This window comes from Sorex araneus, chromosome X, assembly GCF_027595985.1.
Source record: "Sorex araneus isolate mSorAra2 chromosome X, mSorAra2.pri, whole genome shotgun sequence".
NCBI classification, from domain to species: domain Eukaryota; kingdom Metazoa; phylum Chordata; class Mammalia; order Eulipotyphla; family Soricidae; genus Sorex; species Sorex araneus.
In genome coordinates, this window is record NC_073313.1 from 143750343 (window position 1) to 143768892 (window position 18550).

Consider the following 18550-nt stretch of genomic DNA (forward strand, 5'->3'; position numbering starts at 1 on the left):
AGGAGGTTGGCTCCATAGCTTGGAAGCTGGCCTCACACGTTGGGGGAAAGTCATCTCAGATAGAGAAGGGAAAACCAAGTAAAATGTGATTGGAAATCCCACGCGGGGAGGGAGATGTGTGCTGAAAGTAGACTAGAGACTGAACATGATGGCCACTCAATACCCCTACTGCAAACCACAACACCCAAAAGGAAAGAGAGAGAACAAAATGTAATGCCCTGCCACAGAGGCGGGGTGGGGTGGAGGGAATGGGATTGGGGGGGTGGGAGGGATACTGGGTTCATTGGTGGTGGAGAATGGACACTGGTGGAGGGATGGGCTCTCGAACATTACATGAGGGAAAAACAAGCACAAAAATGTGTGAATCTGTAACTGTATCCTCACTGTGACTCACTAATTTAAAAAAAAGCCTATTGATATGAAGTGATTCCAGGTTGAAAATACAGAGTTCAGGTTAGTTGTTCAGCAGTCCCCAGAGTTGGATCCTGCATCACCAGTGTTCCTCTGAGGGCGCCAGGTTCCACTGATATTGAATGACATTGTTGGCTATCAATCTTGAAGCCATTTGCCTCATTGCTGACATCAAGTAAACCCTGATGGATCTTCCAATATGTTTCTTTGGCTGTGTTAATGAAGGCCTCTTCAACATTAAGCTGTTTTAGCTGACTTTTCAGTGAATATAAGCCCATGCTCCTGAACAAAGACCTCTCCTTTCTTCACGTCTTTGCAAGTTTCTAAGTCACACTTATTCCTTATCACCATAATGACCATGTTGGAACTTGAGTGCTGCCACAAATTCTCTAGCTATGACAGAAGGCTGAAGGTTTCATGCTCTTAACGTTATATACAAGCAGCACTCCAGCAGCTCCCCATATCACAGATTTTCAGTCTGATTTGATTCCCATCAGCGGTGACCACATGGGCCCCAAACTCCACACCTCTTGCACAGTTGTGGACAGGCTAGAATTATTTGTCTGTAAACTGTAGGAGGAGGCATAACTTGCCCACACCTAAAAGAAAAGGGTGGGGATTCAGCTTCAGCAGCTGTGTGGACGGGGTACCATCTCCATTCCTACAATGTTTTTAAATCTTATTTTTATAAAGTTTTTAAATCTTATTTTTATAAAGTTGCTCATGATGACTTATTGCATTCTATATTCCAACACCAATTCTAGCACCACTACACCTTCCCACCATCATTATTTCAAATTCTCCCAACCACCACCTAAACCGGCCCCAATATCTGGCCCTAAATAATTCATTTTGTATTGCTTATTATTAAAATTCGCTAAAATGATCAAAAAGTATTTCCTTAGAAGAATGTGTGTGAAGATTATTGTATCTCACCCTGGAGCAACTAAGCCCTTGTATAAGAGGTTACTAACGTTGTTACAGGTTGAGTCTTGTGAGTTAATATTTTCTTGATCAAGATTGGTTTCTTCTACTTTACATCCCATACAATGTGGTGTGCTAGTCCTGATATATCAGTGGTACAAAGCATGAGATGCCGATACAGGAATTCTAAAATTTTAAATGAGATAATGCAGGTGCACTTAAATTTTTAACTGAATGTGATTTTGGGGTCCGGAAGCATCTCTGCAGCATGTTGCTCTCTTTTGAGACTTATTTTTGAGTCTCTGGATCATGGCTGGTTAATGAGCATATATGATGCCAGAGTCATTCATGGCCTTCGCTGCCAGTTCCGGAAGAACGGGGGGATGTGGGGAGGTCACCCATACCTGACTCCATGAGAAACTGGAGATTTTCATCACGAAACACACATACCTGAGTTTTCTAACAGATGGATGAAGCTCATCGCAAGCCTGTGGAGTCTTGGCCGCAAGTACAGTGGTGATTGAGTTATGGAGGTTTTCAGCTGCTGGGACTCTGCATGGGCAGATGGTGAGCTCACCCACCCGCTCTGGGGTGCCCCGGATGAGACTCAATCTGGAGAGGGGTCTGAAGGCACCTCTCCATTGCAAACTATTTTAAATGGAAACAAAAATAGTTTCTACCCTTATTTTCTCAAGATAAAGTCCCAATCAACCAATTTCTCCTTTCTCCCACTCTATAGTGAAATGTCAGTCCCATTTCAAGTGGATTTCTTGTAAGTGGCCTTTTTCTCATCCCACTTATCCTTAAGTAACAAAAAAGCTTCACATATTGCCAATCTTCTCTTGATTCTGTGACTGGTGACTAGCAAACCTGGCTGCATGTTAAAATCACATGTAGGATTTGTACAATAGTACTGGATATGGGACCCCAAACCAAAAGAATTAAACCAAAATCTTTGCTGGTAGGACCAGAGTGAATGTTTCAGTTGATTCTGTTGTATTATGTGGGCTGTGGGTCACTCTTGCCTATCCACATTTAGACTGACCTGAAAGGATAGCGCTGAGCCTGAGTCAAGGTGTTAGAGGCTGCTTCAGAGAAGTTTCTAGGGGTCATGTGTGGCTTTATGAGTAACTTCCTTGGGCATAACCATGGTGGTTTTTATTATCTTAGAACTGTGATTGCATAGGTCTCTAGTCCCTCATCTATTTTCTGTGCCATTGACAAGTGATGAGACAAATTTTTGGAAGAAAAGTTTATGGTTACTGACACACACTGTCACGATATGTGGTGGAACTATTTTTGTGTCTATTATCTTATTGGTATATCCCCAAGACCCAACATAATTTTTCACTTGGTTCAAAAAGTCTATTTTGAAGAGATTAATGACTAAGTGGAATATGGATAGAATGTGCAACCATTGTGGTACAGTGTTACAGAGAAGTTCAGAAGAAGAGATTGCTTTCAGATTGGGAGGGAGGAATGAATAAGTCTTCACAGTAGAGGTGGCATTTGAACTGGTTTCTGAAAAGTAGATACTAAAGTGACAGAAGCAGAAGAAACAGTATAAACAAAGATAGAATGTGGAAAAGGGCAGAGTAAGAAGCCAGTAATGAAAAGTTGCTGGTGCATGAGTACATGATAGGCTATGATGGTATCATGTTGAATCAGACTGAAATATGCTATAAAAATACAAAGACCCTTGAAAATTATGCTAAGAATTTATACTCATTTTTATAGGCAATGTGGATTCATCCATTTTTTTCATGGATGTAATATATTTGCCTTAGAAAGAGTGGATTGTGTACTTTATGACAGCAATTCTTTCAAAAACTATCTTTGGAGGGTTTATCAAGTGCCTGGCTCTGTGGGCGAGTATGTTAAATAAGAGATGAATTGACAGGGGCTGGGGCAATAGCACAGCAGGTAGGACGTTTGCCTTGCACACAGCCGACCCGGGTTCAATTCCCAGAATCCCATATGGTCCCCCAAGCACCGCCAGGAGTAATTCCTGAGCTCAGAGCCAGGAGTAGCCATTGAGCATCGCTGGGTGTGATCCAAAAAGCAAAAAAAAAAAGAGAGATGAATTGACAGGCTGTTACAGAGATCCAGGCAAGCTCCTGAGGGTCCTAATGTACTGGGTGGTGACAGAAAGGAGGGAAGAATTTAAAAGATATTGAGAATTTTCAGAACTTAATCACATATTTAGTGGCAGTGAAGGAATGAGAAGACTGAGTAATTAAAAATAATAATTCTTATTAAAACCGGAGTGGCTCCTTCATGCCACAAAGTGCTTTCTGTACATCACCTAGATTTCACAAAAACCCTTTTGATAGGACACTAAGACTTGAAAGAAGGTACTTGAACTTGAGGAACTGGTGCTAAACTCTCTAGTTCCTGGGAACACATTCTATACTGCTTTGAGTAGGATTTAGGTTTTCTTGGCAAAGCATTTTAACAGTTCAGTGAGGATACCCAATTCCCTCATAATTCATGTTCTCCCTTTGCCTGTTACCTCTAGCAGTTCTTCCTGAGTGCCCTTTACTTGGCAGTGGGAAGAAGTCTAGGAAAGATGACACTGGCATGCTTAAATAAAGGCTGCAATCAAGGTGGACAACTGGTAACCACCAGGCCATGTAGGGCTTGCAGACATTTTTTGTCAACTCAAATGCCTTTTTGTTTAGATTTGAGCCAACATTAAGAAATCTGAGGTAAGATTCCTTTAAGTTCTGACTTTCCTAAAGGAGGAAATACAGCAGTGTTGGGCCCACATTCCCACAAGCCAAGCCCGGACTTGAGATACCCTCCAATCGAACCGCTCACACTGGAGTCCGCACTTCTCCCCATAGTGACCTACTTGACTCACTTGTATTTATTTTCCTGATCCCTTCCGGAGGCAGCTTGTGATTGTTTGTCTACAGTGGCCTCCTACAGTCTTCCTCTTTTGCCTGAGTGATTAGAGCCAATAGATGGTGGGTTCAACACTCTCTGGTCTCACACCTCCAGTAGGCAGCTCAACCCATCTCGCAAAAATAAAACCATGAAAGAAGAGTTATCATCAAGTCTTACCATTTATTTCTTTATGGGGTTAAACAAGAGCAGAGAGGCCTCTGCCCCACAGTGCAACAAAACAGAAAGCAGTACACATACAGAGACTCTCACCTAAACACAGAGGCTGTGGAGAGGGAGGGAGAAGACAACTGAATCGTAGCTGGGTGAGGGAGGAAGGGACAGGGAACTACTAGGAATCCAGCTTGGAGACTCAGTCATAGGAACTAGTGCAAGAAAGTTCTACTAATGAAGCACAGTGTAGAAAATGGCATAAGAAAGCTACCCAGCTCTGCAGCCTGTGGCAGGGCTGGGGCAGCTGGAGTAGTGGTGGAAAGTCTGGGTGATAGGGTGGACAGGGAGTCAAATGACTTTGAGGTGGAGTGAGGTGCCCCTTTCCCCTGCCACTGGGCAAGGCCCTGGGCTGGTCTGAACCAGGGGTCTCCTGGGCACTTGGTGAAGAGGAAGAGAGGATGGGAGTCTCCAAGGGTCCATTCTCTGGGACCCTAAGGTCCCCCTTTACTTATCAGTCCCTTTTCCCCTCCTGAGGATGCAGGAGTTTGAAGGCAGTACCTAGGGTCTCACATCTACATAAGCATCTCTGGAAAGGAGCCAGCACCTCTTCCCCTCCCCAGTTGAAAAGAGCACTCTAGGGACAGGGTGTGAGGCTAGGCCTGAAGTGCTGAGGACAAAACAGGGGAGTGTGAGAGCAGGGCACAGGGGTCAGGGCCGGGTAGGGGCACACTTTTGAGAAATGAGAAAACTGGCAGGAAAGACTCCACAGTCTCATTAAGCCTAGTCTGGGACCTAGCAGAAAATCTTGAGACTCCCTCTTTATTAGGAAGCCCACCCATTCATTCTCAAGTGAACCAGTTCTACTTGTCCTCTCCCATCCTTGTCTTGGTCTCACTGTAACAAAGGTCCAGGCCCACCATTCTCCTTCACTCATGGATGTCACATCCTACACCATAGGTCTTCTGGCACTGAGAGCTCTTCAGCGTGTCCCAGGAACACGGTTATGTCTCTCTTTTCTTGTGGCTCCTTTAGGCTTTTAGATGTCCCAGGCAATGTGGCTTCTGCCTCCCAGAAAGCGGACACAAAGCTAAAGATCCACAAAGGGCTCACAATGTCTCTTGTACTTCAGTCCTCCGGCCTGATCGAACATTTCAAGTCTCTCAGCCAAGGTATGGCAGCGGATTCTCTTTATTCTGCAGGTCCTCTTGTCAGTTTCTGGATTTTCTCCAGCCAGGGGCAGGGGTAGTTGGACCAGGGGACCTGCTACAGGGTGAGGAGTCTGGTTTTCCATAATTGGGATGGAAAGGGGTGGATACTCTTTGGTAGGCTGGGGACAAGGACAGGGTGGAGATTGGGGAGGCTCATCTCTGGAGAGCCCTGGGTCCATGCCACCAGGTTCTCCTTCATGAAGGCCTGGGCTAGTATATTATGAGGGAGTTTGGGGACCCAGGCCAGGCCTGACCCACTTGGGCCTAAGTCCCTCCTCCCCATGGAGATCAGAAATGGAAATGTTTTTGGCTCCAAGGCCAAGATCTCCAGGGCAAGAGTGGCCCTTGGGAGTATGTGCACCTTCTGTAAGATATGGCCCTTCAGACACCGGCAGTCTGACCTTGTGCCCTCAGCATTCTGTTTTGAGCCCCAGCAACCTGTTTTTGCGCTCTTTCCCGAAATGACTCCTTGAGTCATTTCTCAGGCTCGGGGAATCACCCTTGAGTTTGCCAACTCAAAACAACTGTGATAACCTACGTCCCCCAAGTCAGGTAGCAATAGCCGATTTGGCCATCTGTCTGAGCCCTCTTGAAAGATTTTTCTCCCTTCCCTCTTCCATCTCTCTCCAAATACTAATTATGCACCTCATTCTAACCTCTTACTGCCTAAGGTGGTGGGGCACAACTCAACTGGGGCGAGCTGTGACTGTGTGTACCTCATCTTCCAACCTGGCACTTCACTGTGGTAGCTCCACATGGGGCTAGGTGAGCTGTAGTGGGAGGAGGGCCACTGCACCGTCTGCCGTTGCCTGTAGGGGTGTGGGCAGGAGGGAATTAAGGATCGTGGCAACAAAAGGAATGTGGAAGGGGGAAGGAGCTTCTCTCCTCTGTGCCCCCCAACATTCCCTGCAGGGCCAAAGCTGAATGAGCAGCCTCCTTCCATGGGTCAGGACTCTCAACAGGGATGGGCTTTTCTAGCCCCCACCGTTCTTTTTATTTTTTGCTTAGTCCCATAGATGAGGACATGGGAGAAGGTACCTGCTGCTCCTGCTTTTTTCTCCCAGATGAATTGGGCAGCTCCTTGGGGCCTTCTGGCCATCCTGATAGAGCTGCTTTTTGGGGGGTACATTGGGGTGATATTTAGTTCCCTACTTCCCCATCCCCCACCTGGTCCTATACCTCCCACAGGAAGAGCCCCCTCCCCCTCCACCTGGGAGGCTGGAGCTGATGTCAGTGTGTGGTGGAGGTCTGTCCTCCTTCCTGCTGTCACTCTTCCCGAGTCAGGCCCTCATCTAGGGCAGGCAGTGCCTCCAGCCCCAGTCCTCCACCACCCTGGTTACTGGAGAAGGACACCATGGTATGGAGGAGCATGAGAAAAAGGATGTAGAGCCGGATCCTGCTGGGGCTGAGGCGCGATCCCCCAGAGACCTGCAGGAGGGTGGGCTTGTGGCTGCCATAGCCTGGAGGTTCATGGTGGGTGTGGTAGTGGTGGTACTGTTCATGGTAGTGGTGGAAATAGGAGTGGTGGAATTGCTGGTGGTGGGTTTTAGGGGCCTCAGACTCCTTGAGCTTCTTCTTTTCGGATTCACAGGAGAACCACTGCACATCACAGCACTTGGTTTCCGGCCGCTTTGGCGAAGTATCCAGCAAACCTGTCAATGAATAAGGAAGTTGAGGTGGGGGTACTCAGGGAGGTGACCATTACGTTAAAAGGCTGGAGTTCTGTCTAAAACTCCCTTCCCCTTATCCCTCTGCGCCTTCCCTTTCTGGACGTGTCTTTCCCAGAGAACAGAGCCAGTTACTTGGGATGACTTCCCAGCTAGATATATTCTAGTTAGAGATGGCTCTTTGCATTTCACACTTCTCACATGGACTTTTCTCAACCTGGGAACCTTACTGCCCACTTCTCTACATAACTAGTCTTCGACACCATCTCCCACATTTCTTCTCTGCTTCCACATCCCAACTTGGTGTCTACCCTGAGCCAATGGCTTCCTCCCTCCTCCCTAGAACACTGCCATTACCTGTACAGATAAAACCAGGAAGCCCTCCGTATACCATTTCTGCATTGTCGGGGAGTATAAAGGGGCACCGGGTCTGCACCTCCAGGCAATATTGCTTGCAGGGCACCCAGCGCTCACAATCCTGCTGGGTCACGCTGAAGTATTCTGAACACAGCCAGGCCTTGTAGACTGCCTGTGGGAAGAGAAAAGAGTGTCAGCCCAGGCACCAGTTCCTTACTACCTCAGAAGAAAGGGATGAGGAGGGATGTACTTGCAGTCTGGGAGCAGGGAGGGGCTTACCATATACCCCTGGTAGCCAGTGCTTGAGAACGATTTGGGTCAAAGTCACCTTAAATTTCCCATCTTATGGTCAGTACCTCTGAGTCCTTCAGTCTTTAGTCACCCAATACTTGGGATTTGTTCATTGAGAAAACTTTCAAAACTGTTCCTATATCAGAGCTGTTTTTCAGTCCACATCATTTTACCACTGGCCCAAATAAATATCCTAATTTATCTGAGGTCATTTAATAAGATAATTTCAGTTCCACTCAATAATTAAAGAACTAAAATAATTGTTGTTCTACATCATTTGGGTGTGGTTTGGATCAATTAGTAGGCCACATAAAATTGTTTTGTAAATGCTACAACATAACATCATCATAAAGGGATATATATATCTGACACTGTATATATATGTATGTATATACATATATATATATGCATGCATATATGCGCCTCTTGGAGAGCCCAGCAAGCTACTGAGACTATCCTGCCCACACAGAAGAGCCTGACGAGCTCTCCGTGGCATATTCAATATGCCAAATACAGTAACAATAATATGTCTCATTCCCCTGACCCTGAAAAGAGCCTCCAATCGTTGGGAAAAATGAGTAAGACAAAGCGGCTAAAATCTCAGGGCTGGGATGAATGGAGTCATTACTGGCACCTGCTCGAGTAAATCGATGAACAACGGGATAACAGTGATACAGCATAACACAAACGTAACAGGTATTTTTCCTTCCTTTTCACTGATTTATTTTCAGTTTACAACATCATAGAGGTAAGTTCTGAGGACTGTCTTAACAACCCTACCTGTACATGACTCACCATTTCTATCACCAAAGTTTCAGTGCTACACCACCACAAAAATGACCCCTCTACTCATTTCTCCCACCCACTACGCTTTTCCTCTGCTGTCATAATTTTCAGTGAATTAGGAGTTAGTTTACTTTTGTGTGTTTTCTGCCAGTTCACGAGTTTTAGTTATCCGTAATCCACATATGAATGAACTATTAGATAATTATCTTTCACTTTCTTTTTCACTTTGCCTATCATTTTAATATCCTGACAGTTTTCCCCCAATAAAATCAGGAATCTGTATTACCATTGAAGTTCTACGTATTCCATGCCCTGATGTTTCAGACCTGATGTGGAATTGACATATTTCATTTGGAATCTTTGTAAGTTTCACGTCTTGAGTATACTTCCTATCATCTAGCCTATTCCTACCAGGCACTGAATCCAAGCTAAGAAAGGTCACCTGCCCTTTGGGAAACATCAAGCCCAGAGTTTCTCAAAAGTGACATCACTGGTATTTTAAACTTGATAATACTTTGTAGTGGGCCTTTCCTGTGCATTATAGGATACTATAATTTATATCTCATAGTTGTCAACAACAGCCCCACCCCTCCTGAACTGTGACAACCAAAATATGCCTCCATCCATTACCAAACATCATACCCTGTGGGGAAAATTCATCTCCTCAGAACCACTGTTCTAGTTCCTTGGTTTTGAAGATGAGTAGCAATATCATCACCTGGGAGATTTTGAGAAATGCAGAATTCCAGGCATCACCCCAAATCCGTGAGTCATCAGCTGCACTTGAGCAGGATGCTCAAGCAACTCCTCTGCATTGGGTTAGAGTTCTGCTCACATTTAGTCCTCATGTCTTCAGGACACAGTCTTCATAGCAAATTGCTCTTCCTGGCAATGGCTCCAGATTTCAGCATATCTTATAGTTTCTTGGAGCTCTTGTTAAATGAGCTGATTGGCTACCCCAGTCAATTTTGCTTCAAAAAACTAAGGGAGGACCTGGAACGTGCCTTTATAGATACTTTACTTTAGGCATCTTGATTTAAGATACTATTAAAAGTAGCATTTAATGCTTTAAAGATTCCAACAATATTCCCTCCACCAGAGTATCTGCTTTCCTCCACCACTGACCAGGGTTCCTTCTCACTACCTGTCACAGTACTTCCCCGATAACCCTGCCATAGATCCTGAATCTTGATAAAGGATCCAGGTTATTTAATTGCAAAAGACCTTTCACACACTCCGAGAAAAATGGTCACAGCTTCTTACACTGACTTTTATCATTTACACATACAAATGACTCCGCTATGAACATGGACTTTGGAAAGGCAATTCTGTACTGGCTTTTCCAAAGCTGGGAAATGGTAATAATAGAAGGTGTGTGTGCCAGCTCAAGATCTTAGAAAAGGACCAGCAAAAGGAACCCAAGTCAGACCGAAGGAAAGAAATAATAAAACTTAGAGCAGAAGTCAACGATATGGAAAGCCAAAAAACAATCCGAAAGATCAATGAAACAAAGAGCTGGTTCTTTGAGAAAATAAACAAGATTGATAAACCACTAGCCAGACTCACAAAGAAAGAAAGAAAGAGAGAGAACCCTAATAAACTGAATCAGAAATGAAAAGGGGGATATCACAACAGAAACCAATGAAATTCAAAAGATCATCACAGACTAATTTGAAAATCTCTATGCCATGAAACAAGAGAACCTAAAAGAAATGGACAAATTCCTTGATTCCTACAATCTCCCAAGACTGAATCAAGATGACTTAGAATACCTGAATAGACCCATTAATATCAAGGAAATTGAAACTGTTATCAAATGTCTTCCCAAAAACAAAAGCCCAGGTCCTGGATGGATTCACTAGCGAATTCTTCCAAATATTTAAAGAGGACCTGTGCCAGTCCTCTTCAAGCTTTTCAAGGAAATTGAAGAAACAGGGACTCTACCAAACAGTTTCTCTGAGACTCATATCTCCCTAATACCAAAAGCAAACAAAGATACCACTAACAAAGAAAACTACAGGCCAATATCCCTGATGAACATGGATGTAAAGATTCTCAACAAAATATTAGCAAATAGAATTCAACAACTCATCAAAAAAATCATACATCACGACCAAATGGATTCATCACAGGGATGCAAGGATGGTTTAACATTCGGAAATCAATCAACATAATCCATCAAATCAAGAAAAGTAAAAATAAAAACCATATGATCATTTCAATAGATGCAGAGAAAGCATTTGACAAGATCCAACACCATTTATGATGAAAACTCTCACCAAAATAGGCTTAGAAGGAACTTTCTTCAAGATAGTCGAAACCATCTACCACAAACCCATGGCAAGCATTATCCTCAATGGAGAAACACTAAGGGCCTTCCCTCTAAGATCAGGGACAAGACAAGGATGCCCATTCTCACCACTTCTGTTCAACATAGTACTGGAAGTACTTGCAATAGCAATTAGGCAAGAAAAAGACATTAAGGGTACTCAGATAGGAAAGCAAGAAATCAAGCTCTCACTATTTGCAGATGACATGATTCTATACCTAGAGAATCCTAAAACCTCCACTAAGAAACTCCTAGAAACAATAGACTCGTACAGCAAAGCAGCAGGCTATAAAATCAATACCCAAAACTCCATGGCCTTCCTATACGCAAATAGCGACACAGAGGAAAGTGACATTAAGAAAAAATCTCATTCATAATTGTGCCCCAGAGATCAAGTACCTCGGAATCAGCCTAACTGAGGAGGTAAAGGATCTCTACAAGGAAAACTACAAAATGCTACTCAAGGAAATAAAAGAGGACACAAGGAAATGGAAGCATATTCCCTGCTCATGGAGAGGAAGACTTAACATTGTCAAAATGGCAATACTCCCCAAAGCACTATACAGATTCAATGTGATCCCTATAAGGATACCCATGAAATTATTCAAAGAAATGGACCAAACACTCCTGAAATTCATATGGAACAATAAGCGCCCACGAGTGCCCGAGAACAGATGACTGGTTAAAGAAACTTTGGTACATCTACACAATGGAATACAATGCAGCTGTCTGAAAGGATGAAGTCATGAACTTTGCATACAAATGGATCAACATGGAAAGTATCATGTTGAGTGAAATGAGTCAGAAAGAGAAAGACACAGAAAAATTGCACTCATTTGCAGAATATAAAACAACGGAATGGGAGACTAACACCTAAGAATAGTAGCAATAAGTACCAGGAGGACTGCTCCACAGCTTGGAAGCTGACCTCACATGCTGGGGGAGAGGGCAGCTCAGATAGAGAAGGGAACACCAACTAAAGTGTACTGGAGGATCCACTCAGGATGGGAGAGACGGGCTGAAAGCAGAATATAGATTGAACACGATAGCCACCCAGTATCTCCATTCAAACCATAACACCCAAAAGGAGAGAACAATAAGGAATTCCCTGTCACGGGGGGGGGGGGGGGAGACAGCACAGGGGTGGGGGAGACAGCACAGGGTGGGTTAGGGACCCTGGGGTCATCAATGGAAGAGAATGGGCACTGGTGGAGGGATGGGTACTCGAGTATTATATAACTAACACAGGCACGAAACTCTGTAACTGCACCCTCACGGTGACTCATTAATAAAAATAAATAAATAAATAAATAAATAAATAAATAAATAAATAAGGGGAAAAGGTGTTTGTGTTTTTTTTTGCGTGTGTGTGTGTGTACTGTGGAAGAAAGCATCTTTGGGAACTTTGTTAATTCACTGCCACCTAAAATTTAACATACCTTAAATATGAAAATGAAGTTCTAAATTTTTTTTTTTTTTTTTTTTTTTTGCTTTTTGGGTCACCCCCGGCGATGCACAGGGGTTACTCCTGGCTCTGCACTCAGGAATTACTCCTGGCGGTGCTCAGGGGACCATATGGGATGCTGGGATTTGAACCCGGGTCGGCCGCATGCAAGGCAAACTCCCTACCCACTGTGCTATCACTCCAGCCCCTGAAGTTCTAAATTTTTAAACTGAAAACATGCCCTCATCCCAGCAAGTGTTGGACCTTTCAGTTTACTGCTCTCAGTATTCAAATCAGATACTTTCCAGCATTTATTTGTCTGTCTCTGTATCCCCACATTCAGTTCGTCAACAAGATATGCCAATTCCTACTCCATTTCCACATCTATGTGCATTTCTACTTAATGTTACCTGAGTTTCCTACTGGTCCTCCCTACATCCACTCCACTCTTGTTTGTTCCAATTCACTATTTACACAGGGTAAAATGGCAACTCAAAATGCCTTTGGATCACACAACTCTCTTATTTCAAACCCATTAAGGCATTTAAAACAAAATGAGAACTTGCAACCGATTGTCAGCCCCTACATAAGTTGGCCCGTCTGTCTCTCCAACCTCATTTTTAAACCCACTTCACACTTCTGCAATATGCACAGAGGTTTTATTTATTTTCCTTGAACATGCACTACTTATTCCCACCTTGGAGCTTTTACACACACTGTTCTCTTAGCTAGAATACTTTCCCACCTGAGTGAAAATTTTGGCATAGTTACATCATTATATTTAATGTATTATTTAAATGTTACTTCCTCAGATAGGGTCTCCATGACCACTCTGGCTAGAAGATGTTCCCTCATTATTCTCTCTCTTTTTAAAAATAGGGGTTTCTGCAGTGGTATTAAGTGGGGAGAGGGGAGTGTGAGGTTCTATTCCTGTTGATACTTGGCCTGGCACTGCTGACCTAATAGTTCAGTGCTTGGGCCGGCTATGTGGTGGTCCTCAGTCTTGGCAGTGCTCATGGTCCACCAGGATTATATCTGATAGTGTTTGGTGATGATGAGATGACAGAGATTGAACTCAGAGCGTCATACATGCAAGGCAGGAGCTCTACCCTTCAAATTATCTTCCTGGTCTTTCTTTTTTTATTTTCTTGTTTCTTTACCACAAGTATGACTTTATCTGCATCACTGTTCTTTTTATAGGGCTGGAGTGAGAGCATAGAGGGTAGGGCGTTTGCCTTGCACGTGGCCGACCCAGGTTCGATTCCTCCTCCCCTCTCAGAGAGCCCAGCATGCTACCGAGAATATCCCACCTGCACGGCAGAACCTGGCAAGCTACCTGTGGCGTATTCAATATGCCAAAAACAGTAATAACAAGTCTCACAATGGAGATACTACTGGTGCCCGCTAGAGCAAATCAATGAACAATGGGACGACAGTGCTACAGTTCTTTTCATGTCAACCTCACTGAAATGTAAGATGTATGAAAGCAGACAATGGTCTTAGTGACCACTTAGTACTCAGTGCAGTATATATAAAATGTGCCTGCTGATTTAAGTAACAGAGCAAGTAAATGAGAACATGTCTCTACTATCAGGGAAATTCCAGTTTTGGGGAGTTGGCACATCTAACTTTACTGGATGGGACCTAGGCTATAATATCTGGGAGGTAAAACCACTGAGAACTGGAAGGAAACAAATGGAGAATGTGAAATTACTTTAGCAAGAAAGTTAGGGCTAACTTAGTGCAGTAAGGAGTTTTAGATGGGATGGGTAGAGATGAGACCAAAATATGAATTCTAGGTTAAGAAAACTGCTTAAGCAAAGACACGCAGGTAAGTGAAAGCAGGGGTTGATAAAATAATAGGGAACTCTGCATGACTGTCGTGGAAAGGGGACCATTATTCTGTATAGAGACATTAGTATCTGTGAAATCCCCTCACGCTTGCGGAGCTGTTATAATCCTCTCGAGTGGGGATTCCACATTAACAGATGTTCGTGGGTTCTCTGGGCGGCTCTCTCTTGCCATCCACGTTTGGTGCTCTCGAGCCGCTTCTCCACCCAGGACGGCTGTTGCCTTGGATGGACGAAGGAAGAACGAGGGTCAAGCTGGTTGCTGATTAGTTGCCATTTATTCAATCTCTCATCTCTCCCAGCACTCTCCAATTGTCTCTGTAACTTGCTCTACAACTCTCCGTGACTCGTCTCTAATCTCCCCAGCCACTTTTACTCTCAGCTCTCAGCCTTCTAACTCAGTGTCTCTCACAATCTCCTGTTCTCTTCTGTCTCTGTCTCTCTGTAACCGTCTGTCTGTCTCTCTGTAATCCCGCAATTCGTTGTTCCCACTGTTCTCCTCTATCTCTCCTTGCTCTCTCTACCCCCACAGCAACCTTCCACCTCCTCCTTGCTCTTTCTCTTCTCTCTCCACGCCTCCCCAACCATGCCTCTCCATGGGAAGCATGATCAACATGTTTTTTCCTGTCTTCCCGACCACCTGCAGCCCAAGAGGGCAAAACAGCCCTTAAGGTGTTTTTCCTCTCCTTAGACTAGCAACTTAATTAACATTTTAATTCTACTTCCTAATATTTACCATTCTGTATGAACACAGTAATAGACACTTTTAGGCTTGTAGGGTAATAGACACTTAGGCCTGGGGACATCTCACCACAGACTCAGAGTACAGTGCTCAGGCTGGATCAATCATTCCTAAGCCTAGCAGGGTCCAAATCTAGTTATTACTTTTTGGCTCATGACAGAATTTGTCCATGACCAAGCTCTTAACTTATAGTTAAGCATTATGGAACTTCAGTCAGGCCCATTTCAATGCCAGGGTAGCTAGCTCACTGCTTGCCCGGGGTCTACCCAGTCCCTCATTGGGACCCTGCTTTTGGGGACCTAGGAAGTAAGGGCAACTGAGGCTTAAGTTGAGAGAGCAGATGTCCAGGAGGTAATATTATCTGGAGTCAATCAACTCCCAAGCCATCGACTTGTCTTTTTAACTGTCTTCCTGTATCCATACAAAAAGCAATTGCTCTGAAATAAATAACCATGCAAAGGACATTAAGGAGAAGAGAAAGACAATATTTACAAGTCAGAGTCTGATCAGGAGACAAAGGTAATTGACAGGTTGGGGGGCAATCAACAAACACTAGCTCCCAGCGGCCAGGGAGGAAGGGCAAACCAATATTATCCTACAAATATCATCTCTAAGCTTTCACTATTATAAATTCTTCAGTGAATGTTTTCACATACATGTCTTCTATACACTTTGGTTAAATTGTATTTATATTAAATTTCTACAAGTGAAACGACTGTGATAAAGGAAACAAGAGGTGAGTGAATGGATAGTAACAAAGGCATGCATGAAATAGGAAGGTCAGGCGGTTCTAGATGGGGTACCAGAGAAGTTAGAGACCACGGCAACAAGGAGGAGATGTGTCTGAGAGAATAAAAAAGAGTAAGGAGTTGGAGGATATGCAATATTGGTGATAGCACGGGTAAACAAACCAGTTGTTGAATAGATGTGGAAGGAACAAAGCAGATAAAGGGGTGCAGTAATTTTGAGAGAACATATGGATCAATACAGAAAAGGTGAAATGGTGAGAGAAAAAATAAACTTGAAAGGGGTGAGAGGGGCTGAGAAAAGTATGGATAAGAAAGGGAATGTCAGGGGCTGGAGAGATAGCACAGTGGCCAGGGTGCTTGTCTTGCACGCAGTCAGCTTGATCTCAATCCCCAGGACTGCATATGATTTCCCAAGCCCACCAGGAGTGATCTCTGAGCACAGATGCAGGAGTGAACTCTCAGCACCATTGAGTGTTTCCCAAAAAAACAAAGGGAGTAAGAGGTGATGGTAAGAGCGAGCAGGGAAGTAAAGGTGGATGAGGGTGGCAAATTTGTAAGAAAACAAGGGTAAAGATAATGTAAAGAGAACAGAGGGTGAGCCCGCAAAAGCAATAGAATCAAGGCAAGAAGGCCAGGAATGTGATTCACATAGTACTGCATGTGCCCTTCATGTGAGATGTCCTAGTTCAGTCCCTGGCACTTCCTGCCCTGACTCCTAGCATTTCAGAGTATAGCCCTCCCCTATAATGCTCTCTGTGGTCCCCATGATAACTTTTTTTTAAAAAGTAGAAATCAAAATCCCATGAGCCCTTCTACCTTAGACACTTTTCTCCATATCATAGGCCCAGACCGACAGGATAAAGCTTTTCCCACAGCCTGAACACAGTCCCTCAACACTTCTCTCAAACTATGTGTCACCCACTTCCACTGGCAGGGCTCAGACGCCCCTATGTGATTCTCCCTGGGATCTGCCATTTTAATATTATTAATTCTTGGAAAGGAGGCCCCATTGGTTACAGGACCTTCCTCCCAATAAATAGCAATTCACCTAATAATAGCTTGAGGTTGCTTGAGACTCTCCCTCATCTGCTTCTGGAAGATGGAATGGGTTAAGGGGTGGAATCAAAACAACCCTCTTTAGCCCTACACCCCTAGCCAGAGTCACTATGACAACAGTGGGTGAGCAGATTGCCTGAGGAGGAAACCAGACCTGTGGATGCTAAGCCAGGCAAGGAGAGAAAAAGGGAAATGGAGGAAGAAGAGTGGAATGACACTGGGTTAAGAGACAATAAATTTCCTTGGTCTCACAAAGAGTCAGCGAGTCACAAAGAGCCAGCGAGTCATTGCTGACTCGCCTGCATCAGAAGTCGTCTTTGGTCCTTCATAGGTGAAAATTCTGTTTAGTAGTGGTATGACCCATGCAGCAAGCCTGCCAGACTGAAGCCATCCTCCCTATCCGGGCTTCAGTGTTAGTACTGAGCCATGTGGAAGGAAACTGCACAAGGACCCTCATCACAAGGTTCAGAAAGAACCAGAACAGCTAGTGCTAGGAGAGTTATGGGGCTTGCTGGAGGTGGAGTATGCAGGGAAATGGATGAAATGTCTTAGAACCAGACATGTGTCAGATAAGTGTTGGGAACTCTTGGAAATATTTTTTCTAGTTTCCTATATCTAGCTGTATGTTATAATCAGTCTTTAAAATATGCTTCAGCTTGGCCCAGATAAGGTAAGTCAGAATTGTGTGTGGCGTTCCACACATCTATCACTGTATCACTGTCATCCCGTTGCTCACTGATTTGCTCGAGCAGGCACCAGTAATGTCTCCATTGTGAGACTTGATGTTACTGTTTCGGTCATATTGAATACGCCATGGGTAGCTTGCCAGGCTCTGCTGTGTGGGCGACATCCTCTCGGTAGTTTGTGGGGCTCTCTGACAGGGGCGGAGGAATCCAACCCAGGTCGGCTGCATGCAAGGCAAATGCCCTACCCGCTGTGCTATCGCTCCGGCCCCACGCATCTATAGTTTTTCAAATTTACTTGGTAATTTTGATATGCATCGATCAAGTTAGTCCCACTACCATTTAATAGAGGAGGAAATGGAGACCCAGAAAAGAGGAATGTTACATAAAATTATGACAGAAAGATAAAGTTTTAAACCTGATTTCTCAATTCCAACTCAAGGTTCTTATGGCTAATACTACCAATGACTACAAATCACAATTTCAGGATGTAGGAGACAAAGGCGTATGTGCAGAAAGAAGATATGAGGAAAACCAGGAGTTCTGGGGCCATCAATGTCTTCAAAATTCAGCACTGGAAGCAAATCCTGGGATTGCATTATGCCCTCCTGTCCTGAGCTTAATCATGCTGGACCATTGAGGTAGCTATGAAGGAAAGGAGGGATGGGGAGCCTGGACCTGTCAGTGCACACTTTTCTCTACAGAAGCCCTTTCCCACCTCAGTTAGGCTACCACTAGGATCAATAAAGTTCTGGCTGCTACAGTTCTGTTGCTATGGGAACTGATGGGAAAGAAGCAGGGAGTAACTAGAGGGAACACCAAATAACCCAAGAAGGAAGTTGGAAAGGCTTTCCTACCTCCCCTCCCAGCTGGGATGCTAAGTCACTCTTTTTTTTTTTTGCTTTTTGGGTCACACCCAGCAATGCTCAGGGGTCACTCCTGGCTCTGCACTCAGGAATTACCCCTGGCCGTGCTCAGGGGATCATATGGGAT

At 44.3% G+C, this 18550-nt stretch overlaps 1 protein-coding gene and 1 pseudogene across 1 annotated transcript in view; both read right to left on the minus strand.

Moving 5' to 3' along the window:
* Positions 1 to 462: 462 nt before the first annotated feature.
* Positions 463 to 1816, minus strand: LOC129399788 (ras-related protein Rab-2B-like; annotated as a pseudogene).
* A 2568-nt stretch (positions 1817 to 4384) lies between these two features.
* The window catches only part of NALF2 (NALCN channel auxiliary factor 2), a 35881-nt gene continuing 21715 nt past the window's right edge, over positions 4385 to 18550 (minus strand). The window contains exons 2-3 of the mRNA XM_004615773.2: positions 7628 to 7799; positions 4385 to 7255 (exon numbers count right to left, since the gene is read on the minus strand). Coding sequence (XP_004615830.2) covers positions 6870 to 7255; positions 7628 to 7799 — 558 coding nt within the window. The 3' untranslated portion in view covers positions 4385 to 6869. The remainder of the gene's footprint in view (positions 7256 to 7627; positions 7800 to 18550) is intronic.